This window comes from Vollenhovia emeryi, unplaced genomic scaffold (genome assembly GCF_000949405.1).
Source record: "Vollenhovia emeryi isolate VEMERY1.0 unplaced genomic scaffold, V.emery_V1.0 DF939120.1, whole genome shotgun sequence".
In the NCBI taxonomy this organism is placed as follows: Eukaryota; Metazoa; Arthropoda; class Insecta; order Hymenoptera; family Formicidae; genus Vollenhovia; species Vollenhovia emeryi.
Window position 1 is genome coordinate 4481382 of NW_011967246.1, and position 23267 is coordinate 4504648.

The 23267-nt window shown below is 33.6% G+C and overlaps 4 protein-coding genes across 4 annotated transcripts; 2 read left to right on the forward strand and 2 right to left on the reverse strand.

The window, feature by feature from the left end:
• The first annotated feature begins 175 nt into the window (after positions 1 to 175).
• On the forward strand, positions 176 to 6984 carry LOC105570695 (dolichyl-diphosphooligosaccharide--protein glycosyltransferase subunit 2). Its single transcript, XM_012028131.1, has 11 exons — positions 176 to 285; positions 921 to 1132; positions 1389 to 1514; positions 1708 to 1868; positions 2477 to 2616; positions 2697 to 3072; positions 3537 to 3716; positions 4328 to 4559; positions 4675 to 4887; positions 5140 to 5311; positions 5868 to 6984. Exons 1-11 carry the CDS (start codon positions 276 to 278, stop codon positions 6011 to 6013), a joined length of 1968 nt encoding a protein of 655 aa, XP_011883521.1. The 5' UTR covers positions 176 to 275; the 3' UTR covers positions 6014 to 6984.
• Positions 6985 to 7122: 138 nt separating this feature from the next.
• LOC105570721 (coiled-coil domain-containing protein 65-like) lies at positions 7123 to 9872 on the reverse strand. The gene is made up of 6 exons (XM_012028158.1): positions 9520 to 9872; positions 8735 to 9130; positions 8198 to 8385; positions 7808 to 8153; positions 7393 to 7634; positions 7123 to 7335 (listed from the first exon to the last, which is right to left on the reverse strand). The coding sequence occupies exons 1-6, from the start codon at positions 9707 to 9709 to the stop codon at positions 7168 to 7170; spliced, it is 1530 nt and encodes a 509-aa protein (XP_011883548.1). The 5' UTR covers positions 9710 to 9872; the 3' UTR covers positions 7123 to 7167.
• Positions 9873 to 13037: 3165 nt separating this feature from the next.
• Positions 13038 to 17788, forward strand: LOC105570697 (keratin-associated protein 19-2-like). The gene is made up of 4 exons (XM_012028132.1): positions 13038 to 13248; positions 15106 to 15437; positions 17032 to 17270; positions 17586 to 17788. Exons 2-3 carry the CDS (start codon positions 15112 to 15114, stop codon positions 17246 to 17248), a joined length of 543 nt encoding a protein of 180 aa, XP_011883522.1. The 5' UTR covers positions 13038 to 13248; positions 15106 to 15111; the 3' UTR covers positions 17249 to 17270; positions 17586 to 17788.
• A 209-nt stretch (positions 17789 to 17997) lies between these two features.
• Positions 17998 to 22727, reverse strand: LOC105570698 (ribonucleases P/MRP protein subunit POP1). The gene is made up of 4 exons (XM_012028133.1): positions 22499 to 22727; positions 22287 to 22424; positions 20272 to 21729; positions 17998 to 19078 (listed from the first exon to the last, which is right to left on the reverse strand). Exons 2-4 carry the CDS (start codon positions 22405 to 22407, stop codon positions 18039 to 18041), a joined length of 2619 nt encoding a protein of 872 aa, XP_011883523.1. The 5' UTR covers positions 22408 to 22424; positions 22499 to 22727; the 3' UTR covers positions 17998 to 18038.
• Positions 22728 to 23267: the final 540 nt, after the last annotated feature.

Genomic DNA, 23267 nt, shown 5'->3' on the forward strand with positions numbered 1-23267 from the left:
TTTTACTCTGATTGGTCAAATTTCAATCTAATCCCAATCCCAATCCGTAGTCTGATACAGGCTTTAAGAATCGATTATGAATACCGGCCGCAGGTTTCTCTCTGTAGACTGCGTGCTCCCAGCTTAAGACTTCCGGTATGGAAGTACGTACTAGCGCCACTAGCGATATTACCGCGCCCGTAGTACATTCTTCCTGACACGCGCAATGGAAGCAGAGCCATTTTGTTCGGAGGTAGACGTGGCGGCCGGATTGCTCGGCAATCAGCAGCTACGACATGATTCTCTGTAAGTATCACGCGAAAAACGTTCGCGTTTCTTAATGTTGTTCGTTCTTCAACGAACAGTTGAAGTTGCGCGAAATATTAGAAGAATACGGATCTTTGTACTTGGAAATAATGCGGTCGATTCCTCGCGCCACGTGTCCAGAACGTTTCTACACGATTCCGACTTGTATTACTTGTAAATTCGTTTTAACGGCGAGTCGTTGTAAAATTATGTGTTCTCAGAACGATCACGATGATAAATTTGATTATCCTTAGTCAACGCCGTCGCGCTTGATCTTGCCGGATATGATCGAGTGCTGTTTCGAGTCTTCGAAAAGGCGTGCTTGGAATACGATTTGTAGTTGCACGCACGCTTGCACAGTGTTGCGTGAATACAACCTGAGAGATTCAAGTTGATGGAATATATTCCTGATGTAAGAAAAAATTAGTTATCCGTCAACGGTTGTTCGTCTATCACGGATGGATTCACATTCGCATTTCCTGAATTCCTCCAATTTTTACATAGATACAAGATGCAGATAGTAGCTGTATCTGTAACCATATCTTTTAAAGAGGGATACCAAGCTCTGGTGGTGAATGTATTAAATATTAATTTGTGTTCTTATGAAGCACGTAACGATATCTTTTTCTTTTTAGCTGCTGCGCTACCACTGGTACTAGTGGCATTATGTTCACATTCCGTGTCCTCAGAAGTCACGCAGTCGACAAGTACTTACTTGTCCACGGCTAATAGAGTGCGTTTAAAGAACATCCTCAATTCAGGATTTCAATTGGACGATGTACCATCGGTGTACTATGCAGTCAGCGGATACAAGCTGCTCGGAGAGCCTGTATCGAAAGAAGCAAACGTAATTTTCTTTCTCTCGTATAACTGTTCCGTTTAAAGACTAAAGGTCTATACAAATTTTATCTATCTATTATTTCTGTTTTTTACAAAGATACAAATTATCTATCTATTATTATCTATACAAATATTATATCGTGATGAAAACAGCTACATTGAAATACCATGATTTTTGATTAGTCTTTCTGAGTTTGACTTTTCTTCATTGCAACCAGTGGTATCTCGAATTTTCGTATTAATAGCATTTGTGCTTATCGTAGACCGTCTGCAAGTACTTGGTCAAATCCAATGGAGAAAACATCACGCCCGAGACGGCATTTTATCTTGCCTCCACGTGGAAAGCTATTGGAGGCTGCCAAGAGTTTTCTACTAGTTCCGTGACAAAGGTATTGTATTTGCTGACTTTAGTAATCGAAATACGATATCTACAGTATTTGTGTAATGATGTCTACAATAATAACTTTCGTTCTACTGCATAAAGAATGAAGATAGCGATTATTTCTGAACAAAGTATAAATATTACAGATAGCATCTGTACGCAACACAATGTAATATCTAAGTAATATCTTATTTATACAGGTATTGACAAATGTTATACAGAAGGATACCTCTACACTTTCTGATTTGTATTATGCAGTAAGTGGTTTAACGGCTTTGTCACAAGAGATACCTTCTGCCAGAATCGATAAGTTGGTGAAATTAATTCAAGCAGCTTTAAGGAAAGACGACAGCCTATGGAAGTGAGTTATACACAAGATTGTAGATGAAAGTCCCCGATTATGAGACAGCAGGTTTTCAACATCCAAATTCGATCTCAAATCTCTTTTCGCAACTATTACCAGGAATAGGAAAGTTACTTTTTAAAAGTAACTAATTACCGTCACTCGTTACCGAGTAAAAATGTAACTTGTTACAGTTACAAGAGAAAAAAAGTAACGTCGTTCTCAGTCCGTTACCAAAAAGAGTAACTTGTAATAACGGCATTACAAGTAACGCATTACTTCCGTACCCTAACTATTACACAATTTAACAATGAATGTTTTATTAAACAGATTTCACTCGTAGTGGAACCAACAGATGATGTCTATCGATGTAGTAGAAACCCCACTATCTCTTATTAGGATCCTATCTCATAATAGGGGACTTTCCTATAGAAAAGTTACTTTTTAACTACATATTAGCAATTATAAAGTTACAAGATAATTGTAATGATGTCCTGGAAACTTTCGTTCTTCTAGATGTGAAATATGAAGACAACAGTTATTTTACTGAACAGAATCTTATATTAAAAATTACGGATCGCTATTATGGGGGATATAAGTTAACCAGGTTTTTTTTATGTTGTTAGCTTGGGATACGTGTTCCACATTGCTGCAGATATAGGCACACCAGCTGCATTTGCTTTCGATCGTATCGAAGACGCTGTAGTACAGGCGGATGAAGTGGATGGCCAGTACCTGCAATTTGAAGGCGGTCTTTCTATAACAAGTATATATTTTGCAGTCTTCATATATTATAATTACAAATAGATTCTACATTCTAATTAATTGTGAAACACAAATGTATAGGTTTCCTTGTTAACGGTATCTTTAAACTGTCAACTTCGTTAAAAAAGAAGCCACCGTTGAATTTCCAACAGACTGTGAAATTCGGTAATTATCTTCTCTCGCGGCGTTCCGTGCAAACGACAAAGGGTGTTACAAATTTGCTGTCTGCCTTAACTGCCTTGGCGGTTGACAGTCCTGAAAAGCCCGTTTGCATAGCTCTAATCGATGAAGGGATCATTATATCTAATAAGCAACCGTTAGTCACGGTTAAAGTTTGCGACATTCTTGGCCAAGCGTTACCAACTGTGCCAAAAGTTGTTGCAAAGTCCGCCACACGAGTCGGAGACGATGTCGTTATTCTTAGCAACGAAAATTTGCAGCCGTCTACAACAGACAAGTGAGTGCTATGTGCCGAGTACAATCCCCAATACTTTACTGGATCAGCTTTACTGTATGCTGATACCGGCTATACCTTGGGGTACAGCAATAATTGTTGAATAATCCCTTTAACTCTTTTTTATAAACGTAATCAAGGTTAAGAAATTCAACACACAATACTCTTGTTAATTTGTTTTATACGTTAGTCAAAATATGACGAGGCTAGTCAAAATTAGTTCTAACAAAAGTCCTTTCGTCAATATCGCTACTTGTTAATTATTTATGAATCTACAAAGAGTAGAATTTACACTGATTGTTATTTAAAAATTTACAATATTCTATGAATTTTCGATTTAACTAATTAAAACTACAATATTAAAAGAGATGTTAGAACCAATCTTGATGAGTTAGATTAGGATTTTGATGGATTTCGGATTTTAATGAAATACATTTCAATGTGAAATAATATTGTGTTTGTCACAGAACTCTGTTCACGATGAATCTTATGAATGTGAAACCTGATCGCGGTTTTTACAAGATATTAGTAACCGCAGCTTCGGTCACTAATACGATTACAGTGAAGGTCTTGTCTGAAGCAATCCTCGACTATCTGGAGATCGGCACTGGCGATGCCGATCAAACCACTCAACCAAAACTTACGAGGTACTTGTGTACCTTATAACGCGTATTCGTGATACTTTATATACAGAGTGATTTTTAAGTACATACAAAAACTGAAAGGGGAAATTCTTTGACTTATTTTATGAAGAAAATGCCCTACGAACGGTATGCCTTAAAAGTACTTTGTTTTTAAAATATACGTGAGGTCTTCGAAGAGAAAAAAAATCGACATTTACATACATCATATTAAGTGCTTTTAATGGAAGAATCATATGTCACTGTTTGTTTTTCAACAATTTTTAAACAATTTGTTTGAAATGTTGAATTAAACAAAAACTGCCTCTTGTGATTTTTTAATTCGGTTAGTTATTTTCGAGTTAAAGTAAAAGACTTAAATTTTAAAGTGTAAAATATCTCTAAATGTTTTCTTAGATTTCTGAAATTTTAATTTTTTTCTCAGTCTTGACAGTTTATTTAGAAAACGAAGCACTTCAAGACATATATTTATAGGATATTTTCTTCATTGAACACAAGGAATATCTCCTTACATTGTTTTGTATTCAAGGATGCTTCTGTATGCTAAATTTTACATTTTTAAACAGGATATTCTACATTCGTTACTTTGTTTCTTGCAATGATTATTTAATTTCCAGAATAAACACAGAATCTCCCTCGGGCAAACTTGACCATAAAATAGAAGCTGATTCTCAGCAAAAGCTAGTCATGCGATTTTTGTTACGTGATTCCGCCAGTAAGAAACCGATGCGCGTGCATCAAGCCTTTGTGCGCCTTATATCCGTTTCCACATCTACCGACGATAAGCGAGGCCATGAAATATTTTTCGTCGCTGAGCCCGATGCCGCTCACGTTTATAAGTTTGACATGGTAATTTTACACTGTATATTATTTTGATTTTTTAACACGCATCTTTATACGCCAAAACTACAGTTTTGTATAACGAGAATACATTCCGATACTTCAAATCTTGTAAATGTTTTAGCCGGTCGGAACAGCAGCTGCAAATTTCGGTCACCAGAGTGGAGAATATAATATGGAGTTGATTGTTGGTGACGCTGTGATTAGCAATCCGTTCCGATTCAATATTGGCACGGTAACTCTGAAATTTCCCGATCCGACGTCAACGGAAGGTGTCGATAAGAGCGCCTCTTATAAACAAAAACCAAATGTGTATACAACCAAACCGGAAATAAAGGTAATTCTTTTCTAGATTTATGTATATACATGGTGCACGCCAGTGCTCGTTAGTGGCAGAAAATCTTCGATAATTCTGTCACCTCCAAAACACTGGCAAATAATTCCGTCAAAGTTTGTGTAATATATTCGTAAAGGAATATTTGTGCGCAATAGTTTCTACGCTTTGACGAACACCAACTTCTATTTGAAGGATTGCAATTGTCACCGAGGCGTTTCTCGTGATTTACCTTTGTTATTTCTCAAATTTTAGCACATGTTCCGCGAGCCTGAACGCAGACCTCCAGCATTCGTATCAAATTTATTCACGGGCTTGTGCTTGGCACCGGTTCTGCTGTTGTTAATTTTGTGGATTCGACTTGGCGTCAATATCTCGAATTTCCCTTTGTCTCTCAGCGCGATTATATTCCACCTTGGATTAGGAGGTAAATATCCATTTGCTGATAAAGTGCATTTAATATATGAATAGACTGAAGATTTCTACAAAGTGCACATTTTTAGAAAAATAAGATTAAAATTGAAATTTATCTTATTAAAATGGCATTTACATTTGTATATACATATATAAAAGTATTAGTCATTCAGAATATTTTACAAGATATTTCATATTTTATAAAAGTGTCCAAACGTCAACATAAATTTACGTAATTTTATTTTAAAAAATAATCTTGACCATCTTGACAAATTGAAACATTTTTCTTTTTTACCTTATTACATTTCTGTATATATTTTTATGAATTAATAAATATAATTTGTAAATACTGCGGTAAAATAAAATATATGTATAAATGTTGCCCGAATTGCTTGACAGGTGACGTTATATGTAGTCAATCTGTTTTCTTTGGGCGCATATTATGTCGTGATGTTTTTCTCAAATGTGATTGTGTTCTTCCGTCACATTTGTAGCCCTATTCACTACAAAAATTCCATTCACCACATTGATAAAAGTTCCTGTACAAATAACTGATTATCTATTTTTAGGTATCTTTGTGCTGTTCGGAATTTTCTGGTTGAAGCTCAATATGTTCGTCACGCTGCGATATCTTCTTGGCTTTGGTGTAGTTACATTCCTCGCTGGTAACAAAATGCTATCTCAGATAGCAAACAGGCACAAATCGCTACGTTAACTCATTCTCCGTTTTGTGACAACTCTGAGTCGAGTTGCACTTGCAATACAAAGAGCATAATAAATTGAAGATTACCATCAATAAAGTTCGAAGTGGCTACTCAACTTGTTAACGTGACAGAAACATTGTATCGTGCTGTTTTCTCACTTGTCACAAATGTATATAAATCACGAAACATTTATTTCATTTACTTTGTTTATTATATGCATCTCTTTATCATCATCTATGGCCTGAATTGTTTAATAATAATTAACATACGTACGAAATTTGGACGAAGCGAGGTACCCTTATCGTAGTTTGTCAGATTTAACATACGTATGCGCGCGTGCATATAAAACGTAATATAAAAATTCATTTATTTTCACGTCTGGTATTGCAATTTTACAAGGCATCTGTATATTTTTTATTTTATTTGGAATACTTTCAACTCAAAGTTACGTGCCACATATACATCTAGACTTTTCACTTAGTAATATATAAAAGGATATTAAATTTTTTTTCCAGTCTTTACGATAAAGTCATACAGAATTTTAAGTATTCAAAGTTCTTCCTTCCTAGTCAGTTCCAACTTGCCCTTTGCAAAGCTTGCGTAATACCGTATGTTTTTAGTGGTTGAATTGATTAAGCTTCAACCTTCAACCTTCACGGAAATATGCTCCGTCCAAATATTCGTACGTCCACGATAATTGAATACAGTTTGTTTGATATTAGTGTTAATGATTACAGATATCGATAAATTGGAATTATAATCCCACATTAAAGCAAATCTAGGCTATAAAATTTGATATTGACATTAAACTTTACTTGTTTAATGTTACATTTTATACAAATAGCGATGAAACATCATAGCATATAATGCTGACAAGAGTAAGTAAAATAAAAAACGCCGAAGTCCGGTATTTATAGAACAATGATGTTACAGTTTTAGTTACATATAAAATTTTAAATATAATGAAAACTATACTTAAAAATTGTGATTATTCAGCGTGGTGATGTAGACCTATACTAAAATGTGACAAATATGAATTATTTGTCGCAGGCGGGAATTGTTAAATTATTTTGCCATATGTTTTACTGTCTCCCATCCCCCCCCCCCCCCTTCACTCTCCCTCTCTTTCGTTCGCGAGAGAGTTTCTCACACGCACGCGACTCGTTCACTCATTCACTCGTCCCTTCTGTATCATGTAACAACTGATACACTCGTGTAAGTAACTCGCCTCAGCCTTCAATTTATCCTTCTCCGATCGCAATTGCATAGTAGTCGTTTGCACGAGGCCAAGTCGTCGCCAAAAATTTGTCAGATCTTGAAAATCTTCTGCAACCTATTGCGGATACGTTCTTTTTAAAAATTGATCTCTAATAGATTATGTAATATATACCTGGCAGGACACACTCCAATCTAGCGAGGAAAATGTTTGGTGCGGCGGAGGAGTCTGCACATTTTCCGGCGCCATATGATCGGCGAACGGGATTACTTTCTCGCTCTGTGTTTCGTACTTGCGACAGATTTGCATCAGCGTGAGCAGTCGTTTGCCTTTAGCTACAAGACACCTTAAATATTTTATCGTCTTGTTATATTCAATTGATAATATTTTTAATTGATTCTTGTCTTGCATCTGCTCTGTAATTGTTAATAATTATGATGATTGTGATTTAATAGAGTATAAAAGATATAATAATATCGTTATTGTGCAGCGATTTATTTTTATACATTTAGAGATTACGAGGTATAAATGAATTTTTACAAATTGTCACTGAAGCTTAAACCATTAAGGAAATGACAATATTGCACACCTGAGAGGAGACGATTTTTCACGATCCAAAAAGCTTTCTGGAAGAAGTCGTGTTCCGTCAGAATTTCGGAGATTTCTGTCTTGGTCAGTACATCAAATGTTGTTATTTTACTTCGAAACTTTCGTATTTTTTCGAAAAGACTCGCTGTACGTAATAATTGTTGCGCTATCACTTGCTGGTCTTTCTCGTCCTTGTCTTTGAGTGCCTCGTAACATTTTCTGCGAGTCTTCGTCTCTAGAATGATGTCATATTGATCAATATTAGCTTGCCTATTGGATATAGTCTCAACATAAAAATAATTTGCATTTGATAGACATGCAGTTGCATGTATATTTGCATTTTTTAATTATATTTTTAAAAAATAAAAAATATTTAGTATTAAATGTAAACAAGATTCATTATAAATGTACAGACATTCAAATGCACACTATTAAAAATAATAGATATTTCCTTACTATTTTGGTAATTTGACAGAATTTGTCGAAGATTTTCCCAAGAGCCTTGCAACTGATTTTCAAGTTGTGCCGCACAAATTCTCCGTATATCTTTACTATCCTCCATAAATGCATCAATTTTACCTTACGAGATATTAATTATTTCCATCAAAATCAACTGAATTAATTCAAAATTAAAATAAAAATTTGCATAAAGATGTGTCAACAATCCCGTATTTCAGTTCGATAATATTAAAACGCTACACGGAGAAAATTTTGTCTTAAAATTGTTATAAATTAATTGCACAAACAACTATTAATGTTTTATAAAAAATCAATATCTACATCTATTTTTTTTAAATATACCCACATAATTGTAGACTAGAACTTTCATGGCAGATTTTATTATATAATTTCATAAATATTTTCCTATCAGGGAAGTTAAATAAATTCCACATTTTAAGCTATTTATAGTATTGTAGTTATTATATAAAGTTAAAAGCGAGCAATTCGAATTTATTACATAGAATTGAAACTTTAATAATATAAAATTGTGCAAGATTAATACTTAATGTAATGCTTTTAACATTGTTCAATGATTCTTCCAACTGTTGCTGAATGCCATGAGTAATTGCTTGTAACGAAATTTCGATCTCGTTTTGCTGATAGTAGATTTTGTTAATTCCAGTATCCGTCTGCGCAAGCGCCTCGTTTAAGGCCTTTCGATAATTGTTTTCCTCGCACTCCATTCTCTGTGTATACGACCTCAATAATCGATCTATCATTTCAATATGCGATCTTGTATTCTTTTGATATTGTTCTTCGGCCTCGGCCACCTCGTCCATCAAAAAACTTATTCTGGAAAAGGTCGAATAGCCATAAAAATTTTTTTAAGGATATGCAAATTTATCCTACAGCAAAATATTCAAATTCTCATCGACTAATCATATTAAAATGCGGACCTTTTTTTGTTGTAAGACTTGTTCGAAGACTAACATATTGGTTATTAATGTGTTTAGATTCTTCGACTATTTTCGTTTCCAAAAATAAGATAAATACATAGCATAAAATACATACAGAAAATACTACTTCCAACAATACAGAACAGGTGCGATACATGCAGTGAAGTAATCTATGATACGAAGGATCTCCGGAGGAAAATCTCTCCTCAAGGATGAAATATTCTTTAAGTATTATTCAATTCTTATTCGGCCGCGATATAAAACTCTCTGAATGCACAACATAAACTAGTTGGCCGATTGGACAATTTAATTTAACGCGACACACAAGGCGACCTGTAGTCCTTGATATCGAGAGCTCGGTCAAAATTGCGCCACGCGATCTCCACGTCTTCGGCGATCCGTGGCATTTGGATCCTCATCATCTTCTCTTGCCATAATGTCCGGTAACGCATTGTACTTAGAGTACCCAGCTCAATCTCGCGCATTAAACGCTCTTTTCGCAACATCTGAGCGTGTTCCTCGGCTTCATATTGCTTTTGATTTTTGTTCCTCCATTGTACTTCCTCACTTATAATCACGCTCTTTCCTTTTGCCGCATTTGAAGCCGGTATCTTTAATGTATTTGTAAAAATATGTATTATATGATAAAAACATTTTTTTTATGTATCATTACATAGAAGACATATTTTTGTAATAAAAGAAATATTTAAATTGCTATTAACATTAAATATGAAACGATAAAATTTTTCAATCATTATTTTAATTCTATCTAATTGCAATGAAATTCTCGCACTCAATTAATTTCGTGATTAATGTTGATATCTATATACGTATCAGTGTAGTTAAGTTAACTATTATTTTTCTACATAAAAAGACTTTTCAAGAGATATAAAAATTCCCACGCTAAAACATGTCAAAATGGTATCTGGAACGATATCTAAATATCAGATGCAATATTGCATAAGGACTGTTCAGATATCGCTAGGATACTCAGACTATCAAAATAATTAAATATGTAGGACTTCGAGCTGGTTGCTAGAATCTTAAAACTGTTTACAGAACAATTTTTATCGTGTTTTGATGGCGCAACAAAATTATTTTTAGTATTTAGGTAAAAATATTTAGCTAATTAATTTTAATTAATTTTTTTAGCTATTTAATTTTTAGATACTTCAGTAAAATCATTCTTGCTGCGCGCATATCGGTCTTACTTACTGCTGGCCGCATTTTTTAAACTGTGTCGTGATTAATAAGTTGTACACGCATCAATTAAAAATTTGTAGGCTAAATTATCTATGCGAGATGTATGTGTTTTTCGTGATTTTCTTTTATACGAAATTTGATTATAGTACATACATACAGACATACATATGTCACTCGGTGCAAACATTACCAAAAGGTATAATTTCTTGAACATGATAAATGATTATATATGGATATGCACAAAACTAATTAGTTAATAGTTTGAGAAATATAATATTTTAACGGAATATTTTTCTAACTTGAGATTTATTTTTAAAAAATGAAGAAATCTCTTGATTTTCTGAGCAAGAAATAGTTAAAGTAATTGCAAAATCGTTTTTTAAAAATTTACATATTCGTGTTTAATTTACATATATGTATACTGTAAAAAACTGTGGTTATAACTATTACCAGGCGAGCCTGTAATATTGTTACAATGTCAGGCTAATATTTTGATAGAGTTAGATTTATTGCATTCAATCAACGACTGATCAATGATTTTACAAAAATAGCCAATTGGCAATGGAAGAGACGAAAGTTAGGCAATTTTACGATTATGTATGTATAATTAAACGGTGGTATAATTAGCATCTTTCTGTTACCGCGAACGGATCATTATCGAGACAAGGTCACATTATACATATCACGATTTACATAATTTAAAAAAGGTATAATGTATTCACGCACTCTTAATAAAAGATATTAATTTTAATGTTGCAATGTAAATATAAAACTTGTTACTGTACGATCAAATGTTTATGGTTAGTATTACGCGTAATAATAGAACATTTACAATGGTACTTTTTCAGCTACATTTTATACAGACAGATTGCGAGTCGAATATTATTCGAATTCAAATTTCTTTGATGAGAAAACGAATTAAATCACATCTTCAATGATTCGATTCGATTCAATTCGAATTCAAGGGTGTCCCATTATAACTTTCGAATTTTAGTTTCCGAAAAGTGTTTCTTATTTTGTTATATTAATAAAATAATAATAAAACTAGGTTAATTGAGAGATTTTCAAATATATTTCAGCAAAATGTTATTATATTTTCAGTAAAATATTTTTACTGGTGTGTACACCTGTATATAATAACATCAAGAATTATTTGACGCCAGCAAATGACTAGCAATGATTAAGCTTCTAATCGACCATGACTGGCGATGTGTTTTTAACACAGAAAATTTATTGCGAAAAATATTACCTCAGCCAGGGTTTGAACCAGGACCTCCCTAGGTCCCCCCTAGGACCCCCAGGTTCAAATCCTGGCTGAGGTAATATTTTTCGCAATAAATTTTCTGTGCTAAAAACACATCGCTAGTCATGGTCGATTATAAGGTTAATCATTGTATATATAATGTACTATATACAATATATATAATTTATACGATATTTGATGTAGAATTGGAAGAAAGATATAGAAATTTTATTAAAATATTCATAATTATTCAATTAACATAAAGACAATTGCAATGAGATCAAAGATAACAAAAATATCAATCAGTATTCGACATTGACTGTACATCGACGCATCTGATGACGAATTGGCGTCGATTCGACTAATCATTTTTGACCGGGAAAGTTTTTCTTCACATACAAAAACATGTCGTGTGCAATTGCCATTTTGCAAAGAAACTCTTAGCAGCTACTAAGAGTACAAAAAGATAAAAATAATAACAAAACTAAAAAATAAATTTCGAAAATAAAATATTTGCCACGATTGATTCGTGACAAAACGGTTTTAGATCTACGATCATGATATTTACGTATCTCGTTCCGGTAAAAAAAAACAAGAGACATTAAATTAATGAAGAGGGTATCGAAAAAAATCGTGTTAAGTTTTGTTTTTTAGTGCTTCTCCCTCGATCTGTTACGCTAATTCGTGGCATTTCCAGGTGGAAACGGAGATACAGAAAAGTACGCGTAGAAATGGGAAAGATTGGTAGAGATTGGAAAAAGTCAATGTTCTCGACGGGATCCGGAATTCCCTGTGTAGATTCTTATGTTAATTTTGTCGTCTACCATTTATTATACGTTACGCAAAGAGATGGTGACGCGCCTGTTCATACCAAGGTCGCGGTGAACGTGGCTCATCCTCCTTTACGGATGAAGAAATTGACGAACTCGCTCACTTTTCCATTTATCTATCTAAAAACTCATTGTTGCCATTCCCGTCAATATTTAGAATAAAAACTAACGTGACAGATATTGAAAGTGTGAAATTTAATGACTTGTAACTTTTTTTTCGAAATAGTTTGTTGGTTCTTGATTGTATTAAAGAAGAGTCTTAAAAAAATCCTAATAAACACCAGCTATAAACAGTTACGTAACATCAATATTATAATTTCCTATTCAACTAATATGCTGTAATTGTTATGTGCACAATATATGTTATATTACATTTATATTGACGAGTGGGGAAATTATATATTAATGTTCATGACACCCGTGGCTCTTGGAAATAAACGGGCGACGCCCAAATCTTGAGCAGACGTGAGGAAGTTGATGGCAGGCAACTTTGCGTTCGGAATTCCTGTCGAGTCACTGGATTGGGTTCAATGTCAGCACGTAGGGAAACGAGTCCTCGATCAATTCGAGGAACCTTTCGCGGCACGTGAAAAGATCTGGTGTGAGATGTACCCAGGTGGAGGACGTGGACACGTGAGGAACGTGTAACGTGGGATTTTTGGTAGAAGTAGTGGTAGGGGCGGTGGAGTCCGATCTCGTCGTATAAAAGTCTTTGGACCTACTGTTCCGAGAAGAGTCAGTCTTCGTCCGAAAACGCGATCTCAACAAGGTACGTACGGCATTTGCACGGCCGCATCCATACTAATAATGAGGGGATACAGAAGTGAAAACCGAACTTTGACTTCTCGAAGAACGAATCTTCTCGTTGTCAAGTTGAAAAAGTATGGTGTGTTAAATTTATTAAGTTTGATTACGAATTTTTATCTGGAAGTAAAATGTACAATGTATGATATACAGAATAAGGTTGCACTTTTAATTTATTTTAGTATTGACAGAAAAATGGAGAACGTAAGTTTCATTTCTGTATCTCTCGGACGCAGTGGAAAATCATATAAGCGGTGACTAGTACACTTATACGTAACAACTGAAATATTCAAGATGTTCCAGATCTAATGTACTAACCGTTAACGGCAGATTAGATCATTTTGAGACGAAAATCCTAATATTGAAGTGTCGAGAATGTAAAAATTTTTTAATGAAAGGCTGTGTGTGACACATATAGTTGTCTGAACTTCGCGCGCTCAGGCATGTCGCGTTGCACAGTAGTGAATGTGTTCTCAAGAATATTAAATCTATTCTCGAAAAATATATAATTTTGCATGCGCACTGAAAGAAAATTTTTTTCGCTACCGTAGCTAATATTTGCTGTCGCATCTAATACAATAGGCACAGTAGCAAAATATTTAGCTATCCCAACTAAATATTAGCTGTTCATATTTTACAACTGAAATTTGGTTGCCACATGATGCAGTTTTAGCTACGGTAGCTATATTTTTCTTTCCGTGCGTTGTCTGAATTGATGCGTTTAAAAATATCTTCATTATCGTGCAATGTGATATGCCTGAGCGCGCGAATTTCAGACAGCTTAGATATATTTTAAATTTGTCACACACAACTTTGAATTGAACATTTCTCGTTTAAAAACCATTATACTTTCAGCATTTTAGAATTAGAATTGTCGTCTTAAAGTAACCTAATCTTGAGACAAAATTTATTTATCTCAACTTTTTAAACATTTCTCATTTAAAAATCATTATAGCATTTTGGCATTAGAATTTTTATCTCAAAATAATCTCAGGAATCTGTCACTAAAGGATGATTAAGTTAGGCTAGGTCAGGGTTAGGTTAGGTTTGGAACATCTTGTATATTAAATTATGAGTATCTCGCAAACAAGAAAGCTTTAAGAGTTTCGTGTAAATGAAGTTTCTACTTCATTTAAAATGATTCCCTGTAATTTTATGATTCTATAAAATATATGATCTCGTAGTGCTTTATGATATCGCAATATTTAAATTTGTTTAAAGTTAAAACATCGCTTTTTAACATATTTTACCATGGTACAAATACAATATAGAATATGTAGATTGATTTCATTTCGTTTAACCTTCTTGTTAAAGTTTCAGTTCAATTTTCGAAAGAATTTAGTGTGAAGATTTATAATACTTTTTTAAATGAAATATTAAATTATATAACTTCAACGATTAAAAGTTTACATTTACAATCAATGTTTCTTCATTCGTTTATAAAAATGTAGGAATATTTATGTGGCTGAATAATAAATCTAGTTAATTCAATATAAATCTAAAGTACAAACTAATTCGGAATAATAAAATTCATATAATGGAGTGGTAAAATGTAAAAATGTCGAATTTTTCGCACAAATTCACAATATATGTTCACAATGTATAATTGTGAAGTTTTGTATATTAATAAAAGCGCCAAATATGATGTTAAAATTGATGAATATACAATGTAACAGCCACACCTGTTAGGGAATTAAAAACATTGTATTTTAACTCTTCGTTAACAGTATGCTTATTCGATTGATATTTTTTCTGAAAAGATAATCTTGGACTTTAGATCGCTCTGAATTATTTCATTTAAAAAATTTCCGTCTCTTTTCAGATAACGATGAAGTGCATCGTGGTGCTAGCCGCCGTGCTGGCTGTAATCTACGCTCAAGTGGAGTCCGACTCGGTCAGCCAGGACCCGCAGCGGACGTTGGTGGCACCCGCGTCATCGGAAGTCGCGTCGGCGATACCAGAAGCGGTATCGAGCGAGGTGGCCGAGACGCAGCCGCGTAATAAAAGAGCACCGATTCTTCTGGGAAAAGCTCTTTTAGGTGGTGCCCTCCTCGGTGCCGGAGCCTTGGGTGCTGGAGCCTTGGGCGCCGGAGCCTTGGGTGCCGGAGCTCTGGGTGCCGGAGTCCTTGGCGCTGGATTGTACAAGGCTAAATTGTGAGTTGACTAAAAAGTATCTCGATATAAGGCTAAATCTGGTCGATTCTGAAGAGATGGAATACCGGAGGCGAAAGAAAGAATTTGCTGTGGTACCTTAAAAATTTAGCTAGATACGGATCTGAAAATAATTTTGTTGTATGAAAATAATCCAAATGATTATATAGGACTGAAGCTGTGGAATGTAAAAATATTATAGCTTTTTATCGTTTTAAGTGTTCCTACACAATTATTTTGATTGTCCAACAAAATATATTAATATATGTATGAAATGTTTAGATTTATCTCAATAGCTTATAAATATTTATAGATATTTTTTTAGTCTTAGATTGAACAAATCATAAAGATTTATCAGAAATATTTTAAACAGTTTTTAAAAATATTTTATACATATTTTATAAATATTGTGTGCTGCCTGGCTATATTTTTCTTAAACTACATCAAAATAGATCGATCGTTTCATATACAACCACCACACGCGATTACATACGATTCCTTGCTTGACTTGCGGATTAATAACAATTAAAAATCTTCATCAATTTTCCCCCTAGATTATACCTAATCTTGTTGAGAATAGATTTTAAAAGCGCTCTGCTATAAATTTGGTCGGTAGAATTATGAACAGAATTTGTTATAATAGAATATAGTTGATTGCAGAAATAAGTGAATAGATCTGCTGTTTTGTAACCATTTAAATGATTCCGTGTTAAATGCTTATGAAATGATGAATTCTGTTCTACTGACATAGTTTGCTGTTAAAGTAGATATACCGATAGGCTTTGTTGGCAAAACACGAGTTTAATGTGGACACAGACGATATCAGATCTGTTGCAATAATTGAGCAATGTACTGCCAATATGTAGTCATCATGATATTGCGAGCAGTTTGCTTATCGCCCACACGGAACATAAGATCTATTGGACGTACATACATACGTACAACCTGACATGGAGTTATGAAGGTTGTATGTACGTCTAATAAATCTTAGGTTCTGTGTGGGTTACTTATCTCTTATAAAGTTCATTTTTCATTGAAAATATAATCCACACGCAAATTAAGTTACTTATATCCCCCATAACAAAAACTAGTGACATCACAATAGATTCACAAAATGCACAGAATATCCCAAAACTCATCGTTGACCTCCGAGGAGGTAAAAGAAAGTTAAATTTTGAGAAAATTCCTGTGTCACATTTCACTCCGGTTATTAATATTCACTGAATTATTTAATTATTTAATTATTTATTTAACTATTAAGTTGAACAATTAGAAAGTTTATATATTTTTTGCTTCTTAAATTCAACTTGTCCAAGTTTGCGAGTTCTTGTCGATTCAACTTGCGACAACAACTCAACTTACGGATATTCAGCTAATTATCCGATTGCGCCAATTAAATTAACATCAATTAACGCGTATAAAAATTTAACATTTTTACCGTCAGAAAAATACGTCGAAAGTCCATCATTGCTGTTAATTCAATTTTCGTGATGCTAATTCGATTTCGTAAGTTTGTCGAACCATCGAAAGTCCACTTAAGTTATTAGGACAAAAGTGTCAAGGACGTTTCGATTAAATATTGTAATCTTTTCCTTAGACATGGCTACGGCGGATACGGCGGATACGGTGGATACGGCGGATACGGCGGATATGGATATGGATATGGATACCCCCATTATCACAGTCACCCCGATTATCATTATCATTACCACAGTTATCCCCATAATCATAATTACTACTCTCACTACCACCCTTACAGTTACGGCTACGGATCAGGTTACGGCTACGGATCAGGTTACGGCTACGGCTGGTAAATTGACTGACAATGTAATATAAGTAAGTTCAATATATATTATTTAAAAAAAACTGCCTATTCTGTTCTGCTGCATTATCATTTTGAAATTATAATTTATATTAATTCAAAGCGCTCTATTAATACTACAAATATATGATAAGTGATATTTTACATATACATACTTAATTAAATACAATAATTATTTTTACTATAGATATACATATAACATCCATATTATATATTGTAAAGAAATCAATTATTTGAGATAAACTTTGGGAGAAAACAAAAGTTCTCTCTTGTCACTCTCTGTGTATCTCTTAAAATCAATATGTAGTAATCAATGTATTTTCTTGTAGATCCCATCTCGATGAATGGAACTACCGATCGTACAACTTATTGGTACCTTTTGTTTATCATTATTTATTAATGATAAGAGCTATCTTTTTACAATATATATTTTTTAAATATAGATCAATTGTATCTGTTATAATACATAGTGCTCTTTTGATACTGTGAAATATAACAAAATTCTAAATAAAACCGATTATATAAAGTAAAACGACCAACCGATGATTATTATTGTTCAATTTATCGTTCGTTGACTCAAAAAATTATTACTATAATTATAGTAATTATAATAAATAAGGGTAAAAAATATATCCTCTTTTGTATTGAACAACACATTTCATTCGAAAACGCATTTCATTCAAGTATATTTCATATATTTCATAAAAGATCTACAAAAATACATATGTATCAAGTTTTGAACATTGTATATACAAAATATATAAAATATACAATACGCTATATCAAACACCCAATATATTTAATTTTGCTAATCTGTATTGTCGTGTTTGAATATTTCTGACAAGAACGATGTTAGACTTTTCATCAATCATTCTGAGTAGTGAAGGCAATGCGACATATCCGATGCCGATGCCCTTTGCTTGGCTGAACGAAAAGTCCCCTAGTATTATATATCCCATAACTTCTCTATCGCAAGAATAACGGACTCCTGTGCAGTTTGGAAGATACAATTCCGACATTTTTACCGAGTGATCTGATATAATTTTCTGACGAGATGAAACGGACGCGTGTTCTTCATTCAACTGTTTAGATTTAGTACAGTACAGTAATTTCAACGTATTGTTTTTCAACTCTTGATTCCATCGAACTCTTTGCCGCCTAAGACGTTTTAAAAGTATCAAATGATTCTTTCGTAATGTTTTACGAGTTTTTTCCTTCGGATCATTGTGACATTTCTCTATTGGCCCAAGACATTTCTTATTGTTTTCGAACTTCTTTAAATCTTCCAATGTCGGCATGCATATGATGGCGAATTTCTTTGGTGCCCCTTTTCTTATCATAGATATCTGGACGCGTACCAAACAATTTTTATAATCATCTAAATTTGGAATATCCGATTGCGTACTTTGGGTAAGTAATTTGATATTTCTATTTTTGGCAGGACAAATACCCGCTTGTAAAAGTAACAAGAGTTCGCGATTCCTTAAAACATAAAAGACCTCGTTGCCCGACCATTCTTTTGTCAAATTTACCCAGTCGCAAAAGAAAGGGCTAGAAATTCTAAGCTTGACAAAATTAACTCTTCTATTTGGCGGATAACGGAAATATTTCTTAGTCAATTCCTCTTTTGTAATTAATGCCTCCCTCGTATACGCAGGACTATCAGGTTCGTTAATCTCAGGTGTATCTAGATTCAAACTTTCAAAGGCTATCGATTTTGATTCTCGAAGCGCACCTACTCTCGCACATTGCATTAAGAATGCAAGCCAAAACGGCATTGCCCATCTGGCTGGTACAATAATATCTATACCAGAACCAAAACCTGTCAACATACATCATTGCGTTCTTAATTATAAGTCGTAATCAAAGAAAAAAAACTGAGTAAAAGTTTCATAAATTTCTATATAGAATAAGCTTTTTTAATATATGTATAGTCTTAATTAAAAAAAAAATCGTTTTCTATTATAAAAGTTTTTAAAGAAGTGTCCATAGCTTTAGGAGGGAAATACGATGCATACATTTTTTTATCGTATGCATTTCTTAGAAATTGTCAGTATTTATATTTTTTTTTGTGCACCATATAATTTTTTTATAATTGTAATTAAAATTTTCTAATTATTTTGTAAAATAAATATTAAAACATCGTAAAATTATATAAAAAATTAGCAATTTATAAAATAATTACATATCTTGCGTTAAAACAAAATATAAAATATTGTCAATATGTAACTTTAATATACAAGGTGAGTCATTTAACTTGATAAACCTGAATAACTTGAAAATAAATAATTTTAGAGAAACATGCATCGAACAAAAGTTATTTGAAAGGAGAGATAAGATGATGCCACTGATGTGACCTTGGATAGTCGTTTGAGGGTCACACGAAAGTCACTTTCAATTTCTTACATCGGATACAGTCAGCTCATTATTCTGCATAAAATTAAAACTTGTTGTTAAAAAATATTTTATGACACAACATATTACATAATTAATGTTCAAATAAAATGTAAAATATCTCATAAGCTATTACTGTCATTATGATTTTACTTAAAATTATAGAATAATTTTATTATATCATAAGAGATAACAAAGATGACACATTAATATCTCAAGAAAAATGTATGCAATAAAAATTTAGTACACATTGTATTTCCATCCTAAAATTGTAAATTTTTGTTTTAAACATTTTTTCCGATATAAAAATAGCTGTGAGTATTCTAAATAATTAGGGGGTAAAACTCTTGTTTAGGGGAGAACAGTCCTTTATTATGAGACAGGTTCTAATATAGATAGCAGGTTTTTGACACCAAAATTCAATCACAAATCTTTTTTTCGCAACGATTATATAATCTAACAATCAATTTTCCACTAAACAGATCTCGCTCCAAGGGCAATAAATTCATGGTGCAATCAACTGATGCCTATTAATTTAACAGAAACCCAGCTATCCCATATTAGAATCCTATCTCATAATAGGGGGCTTTCCTCTATTATTTAAAATTATGCAGTTATTACCTGTCATAGTTCCAGGTTTCTGAATAAGAAGTATAGGTATTTTTGCTATAATATCCTCATTAAAATGTTGGTCATTTGACACACCAGGTACAAGACATCCACCTCTGATCTTATTAATTATGCTCGTGGACATACAAGAACTGCTTACAATATCACGTATTTCTGCATCCCAAATAGAAGAATAATTGGAACACGTTATTGGCCAATCAATTGGACTTAATCGAGATGTTTCCGTTACTTCAGTATTACATTTTGTTCTTTTCTCAGGCAAGCAAAAGCGTGGATCTAAGACGGTCGCTCCAACAATCATATTTGCTGGCAAATGATTTGGCGATCCTGAAGACTTCAGTACTTGCCATAATTTTTCTTGCACCTTGAAAGCCTCCATATTTTCTTCTTTTGTATAGTAATCAATATACCATGTGTTTTTATTAAGTTTTGTACTCAAATGTTTGGAAATTGATGTATTTTCTTCACTCATTTCGTCAATCACCATCTTCTCTGTAGGTTGCACAACGTTGTTGTCTAGTGACACTTTTCTCGTATCTATCATTTCACTACTTGACGAACTATTGTTTTCTTTTAAAACAGTGTTACCTGGGCAAAGGTCTAATTTATTTAAGGCCGGCAATCGTAATGCTTTCATCAAGACATTTAGAGTCAATGGCCCAGAAAGCCGAAATCTATTCAATACGTTCCTTAATACAATCATTTTACAACCTGCATCATTCGTGTACAAGTGATTCGGACTATGAATAGCATTAGCTGCATCTTGTTCAGCATTGTTTCTCTTAAATTCAAAACTTGACATAATCTCACTAAGAAAATCCTCGTAAAAAGCAGGATGTACCCAGATCCAAATAGTTTTAACATCAGTTTGGTTGTCCGATTTAATTGGTTGCCAGATAAAGCTGACATTACCAATAGGAAAGCGTGGATAACCATCTTTCTTGAAAAACATCAGAGTACCTTCCCTATGACCACTGATATATCTTTTCGCTGCAAAAGTTAACGTTGACGGATTGCAGTGTGCTCTCAAAGTTGTCTTCAATAAACTTTCTCTCCCTGTTATTTCAACGCAAGTGTAGTAAGAAATATCTTGTAGGAGGCAATATTTTGCGGCGGCTCGATAGTTAGCTCTAAAACATTTGTCGTTTGGATGACTCGCAATTCTGTATCCCCATTTGTCGATCATGTGAAAACGTTTTGCGTGCCAGATGTGCGTTTCCAACCAGACTTTGTTGCATTGTCTGCGATTAAATTCCGAATGTAAATTACGCGTTCTCCTACGACATTTTCGAGATGGTTTTAAGTTTTTGGTGTCCTCCGACTTTTTCATTTGCGCCAAATGCGCCTCTCGTAATCTACGCGGCACTCTTTTGACATTATGAGACATAACGCGTCTACGCATATATACAGGAAGTTTTTGAAATATTAACCTGTTTTGCTTAGGATGCTCTGTAACATATTAATTTTATCAAGTATTTCACATAACGATCGATTTGATTCGTTCACATAGAATAGAATCACTATGACATTATTATAAATATATATATTGTTAATACGTATAAATATTATATAATTATAAAATTGAAAAGGTACCTAATTACATTGTATATGATTTACTTCTACTCCATAAACATAATGTGTTTCAACAGTGATATTTATAGAGTTTTAATATTCGCCAAGTGATAAAATGTTACAGAATTTTTGTGCTAAAGCTCTCTTTAAAGAACATAAATATTTTTAATTTTGAAATCTTTGAAAATTCAAAATTCCATATTTATTTCGTCAGATACTGTAGTAACTTTTATCTTAAATTGAGGGAAGTTTAATTAAAACGTAAATTACACTTAAAAACTTTTCATAAAATTAAGTTTTACTTTCGTTCATTAGCATTATGCAAAACTGTAAAAAGTTTCTTATTTTCATAAAAAAAGTCTAAAATCACTTATCCCTTTTTCTTACTATATAATGTCTTGTATGGCCAGATTAAAATAAGCATTGTGGCATACCTATCAAAGATGTCATCGCAGAAATTTCATGGGCTCGTGAAGAAACAAAATTCATAATAGACACCTCATGTGGGAGCGTCTGGTTTCCCCCCAAGAACTCGTCAAATTGTTTCCGCTTCATGATATTTTACGTACTACCTGTTTGTTACATAGCGAATATGTAATTGTCACTAACAATCGTTTCTTACGAAATATAAGCAAAAAGTACCAACCAATACGTTTTCTGATTTCTGTAGAATTACTCCTTGTTCACATCAAAGAGAATCCGAGAGCAATGAGACCGGCCACCGGAGTAGCACAATAATCATAAAGGTTAGGTTAGGTTAGGTTACGGTCCTAGGGTACAAACTCAAAGAGCGGAACGGTGTATGCAGAAAATCGCGGAACGCCTTGACCATAGACATAATATATCTAGACTGAGCGTTTGCCTTTATTTGAGCAGTGGGAGTCCATACAGGGCATCAATTCTGTATCTAAAGCCTATCACACAATGCCAGGCAACATGCAATAGGAATAGGGAATAGAATTTTTGAAGGTGCTTTCACATGGAGCGTAACTTGCGTAGCGTAACCTGCGTATCACCAATCCCAGGGTCATGCTGATAGAACCGTTTCAATAATTCCGTTGAACTAGTCCTGTGATTGGCGATACGCAGGTTACGCTACGCAACTTACGCTCCATGTGAAAGCACCCTTATTTATTGTAAATGGAAATGGCCTATAAAAAAAAGTTCTAATAAAAGTAATTAATGTAATTACTTGCTCCAACATATAAAAGTATTTACGCGTTATTCGTCAACACTGCGAATTTTTCAATGTCACACCGACTTTGCACTAACACACGTACAAAAATCCTGTGATTGGTCAGAATAAAAACATGTTGGATGCGCAGTACGGATCGGCGCGAACGTGAAACAAAAGAGCGAGTGCCACTACTGGTTATACTGTGATCAGACTACGGATTGAGATTGGGATTAAGGTG

Excerpts from the sequence above, each read along its gene's own strand:
- LOC105570695 (XM_012028131.1), top strand. Across the intron at positions 4,560-4,674 it reads ACGTTTATAAGTTTGACATG|CCGGTCGGAACAGCAGCTGC; the intron begins GTAATTTTACAC and ends TAAATGTTTTAG. Across the intron at positions 4,888-5,139 it reads CAACCAAACCGGAAATAAAG|CACATGTTCCGCGAGCCTGA; the intron begins GTAATTCTTTTC and ends CTCAAATTTTAG.
- LOC105570721 (XM_012028158.1), bottom strand. The coding sequence starts at position 9,709 with ATGTTGCGAAAAGAGCGTTTAATGCGCGAGATTGAGCTGGGTACTCTA. Across the intron at positions 7,635-7,807 it reads GAAAAATCGTCTCCTCTCAG|AGCAGATGCAAGACAAGAAT; the intron begins GTGTGCAATATT and ends TAACAATTACAG. Across the intron at positions 7,336-7,392 it reads ATTGGAGTGTGTCCTGCCAG|GTTGCAGAAGATTTTCAAGA; the intron begins GTATATATTACA and ends TATCCGCAATAG.
- LOC105570697 (XM_012028132.1), top strand. The coding sequence starts at position 15,112 with ATGAAGTGCATCGTGGTGCTAGCCGCCGTGCTGGCTGTAATCTACGCT. Across the intron at positions 15,438-17,031 it reads GGATTGTACAAGGCTAAATT|ACATGGCTACGGCGGATACG; the intron begins GTGAGTTGACTA and ends TCTTTTCCTTAG.
- LOC105570698 (XM_012028133.1), bottom strand. The coding sequence starts at position 22,407 with ATGAAGCGGAAACAATTTGACGAGTTCTTGGGGGGAAACCAGACGCTC. Across the intron at positions 21,730-22,286 it reads TGCGATGACATCTTTGATAG|AGCATCCTAAGCAAAACAGG; the intron begins GTATGCCACAAT and ends AATATGTTACAG. Across the intron at positions 19,079-20,271 it reads GAAACCTGGAACTATGACAG|GTTTTGGTTCTGGTATAGAT; the intron begins GTAATAACTGCA and ends GTATGTTGACAG.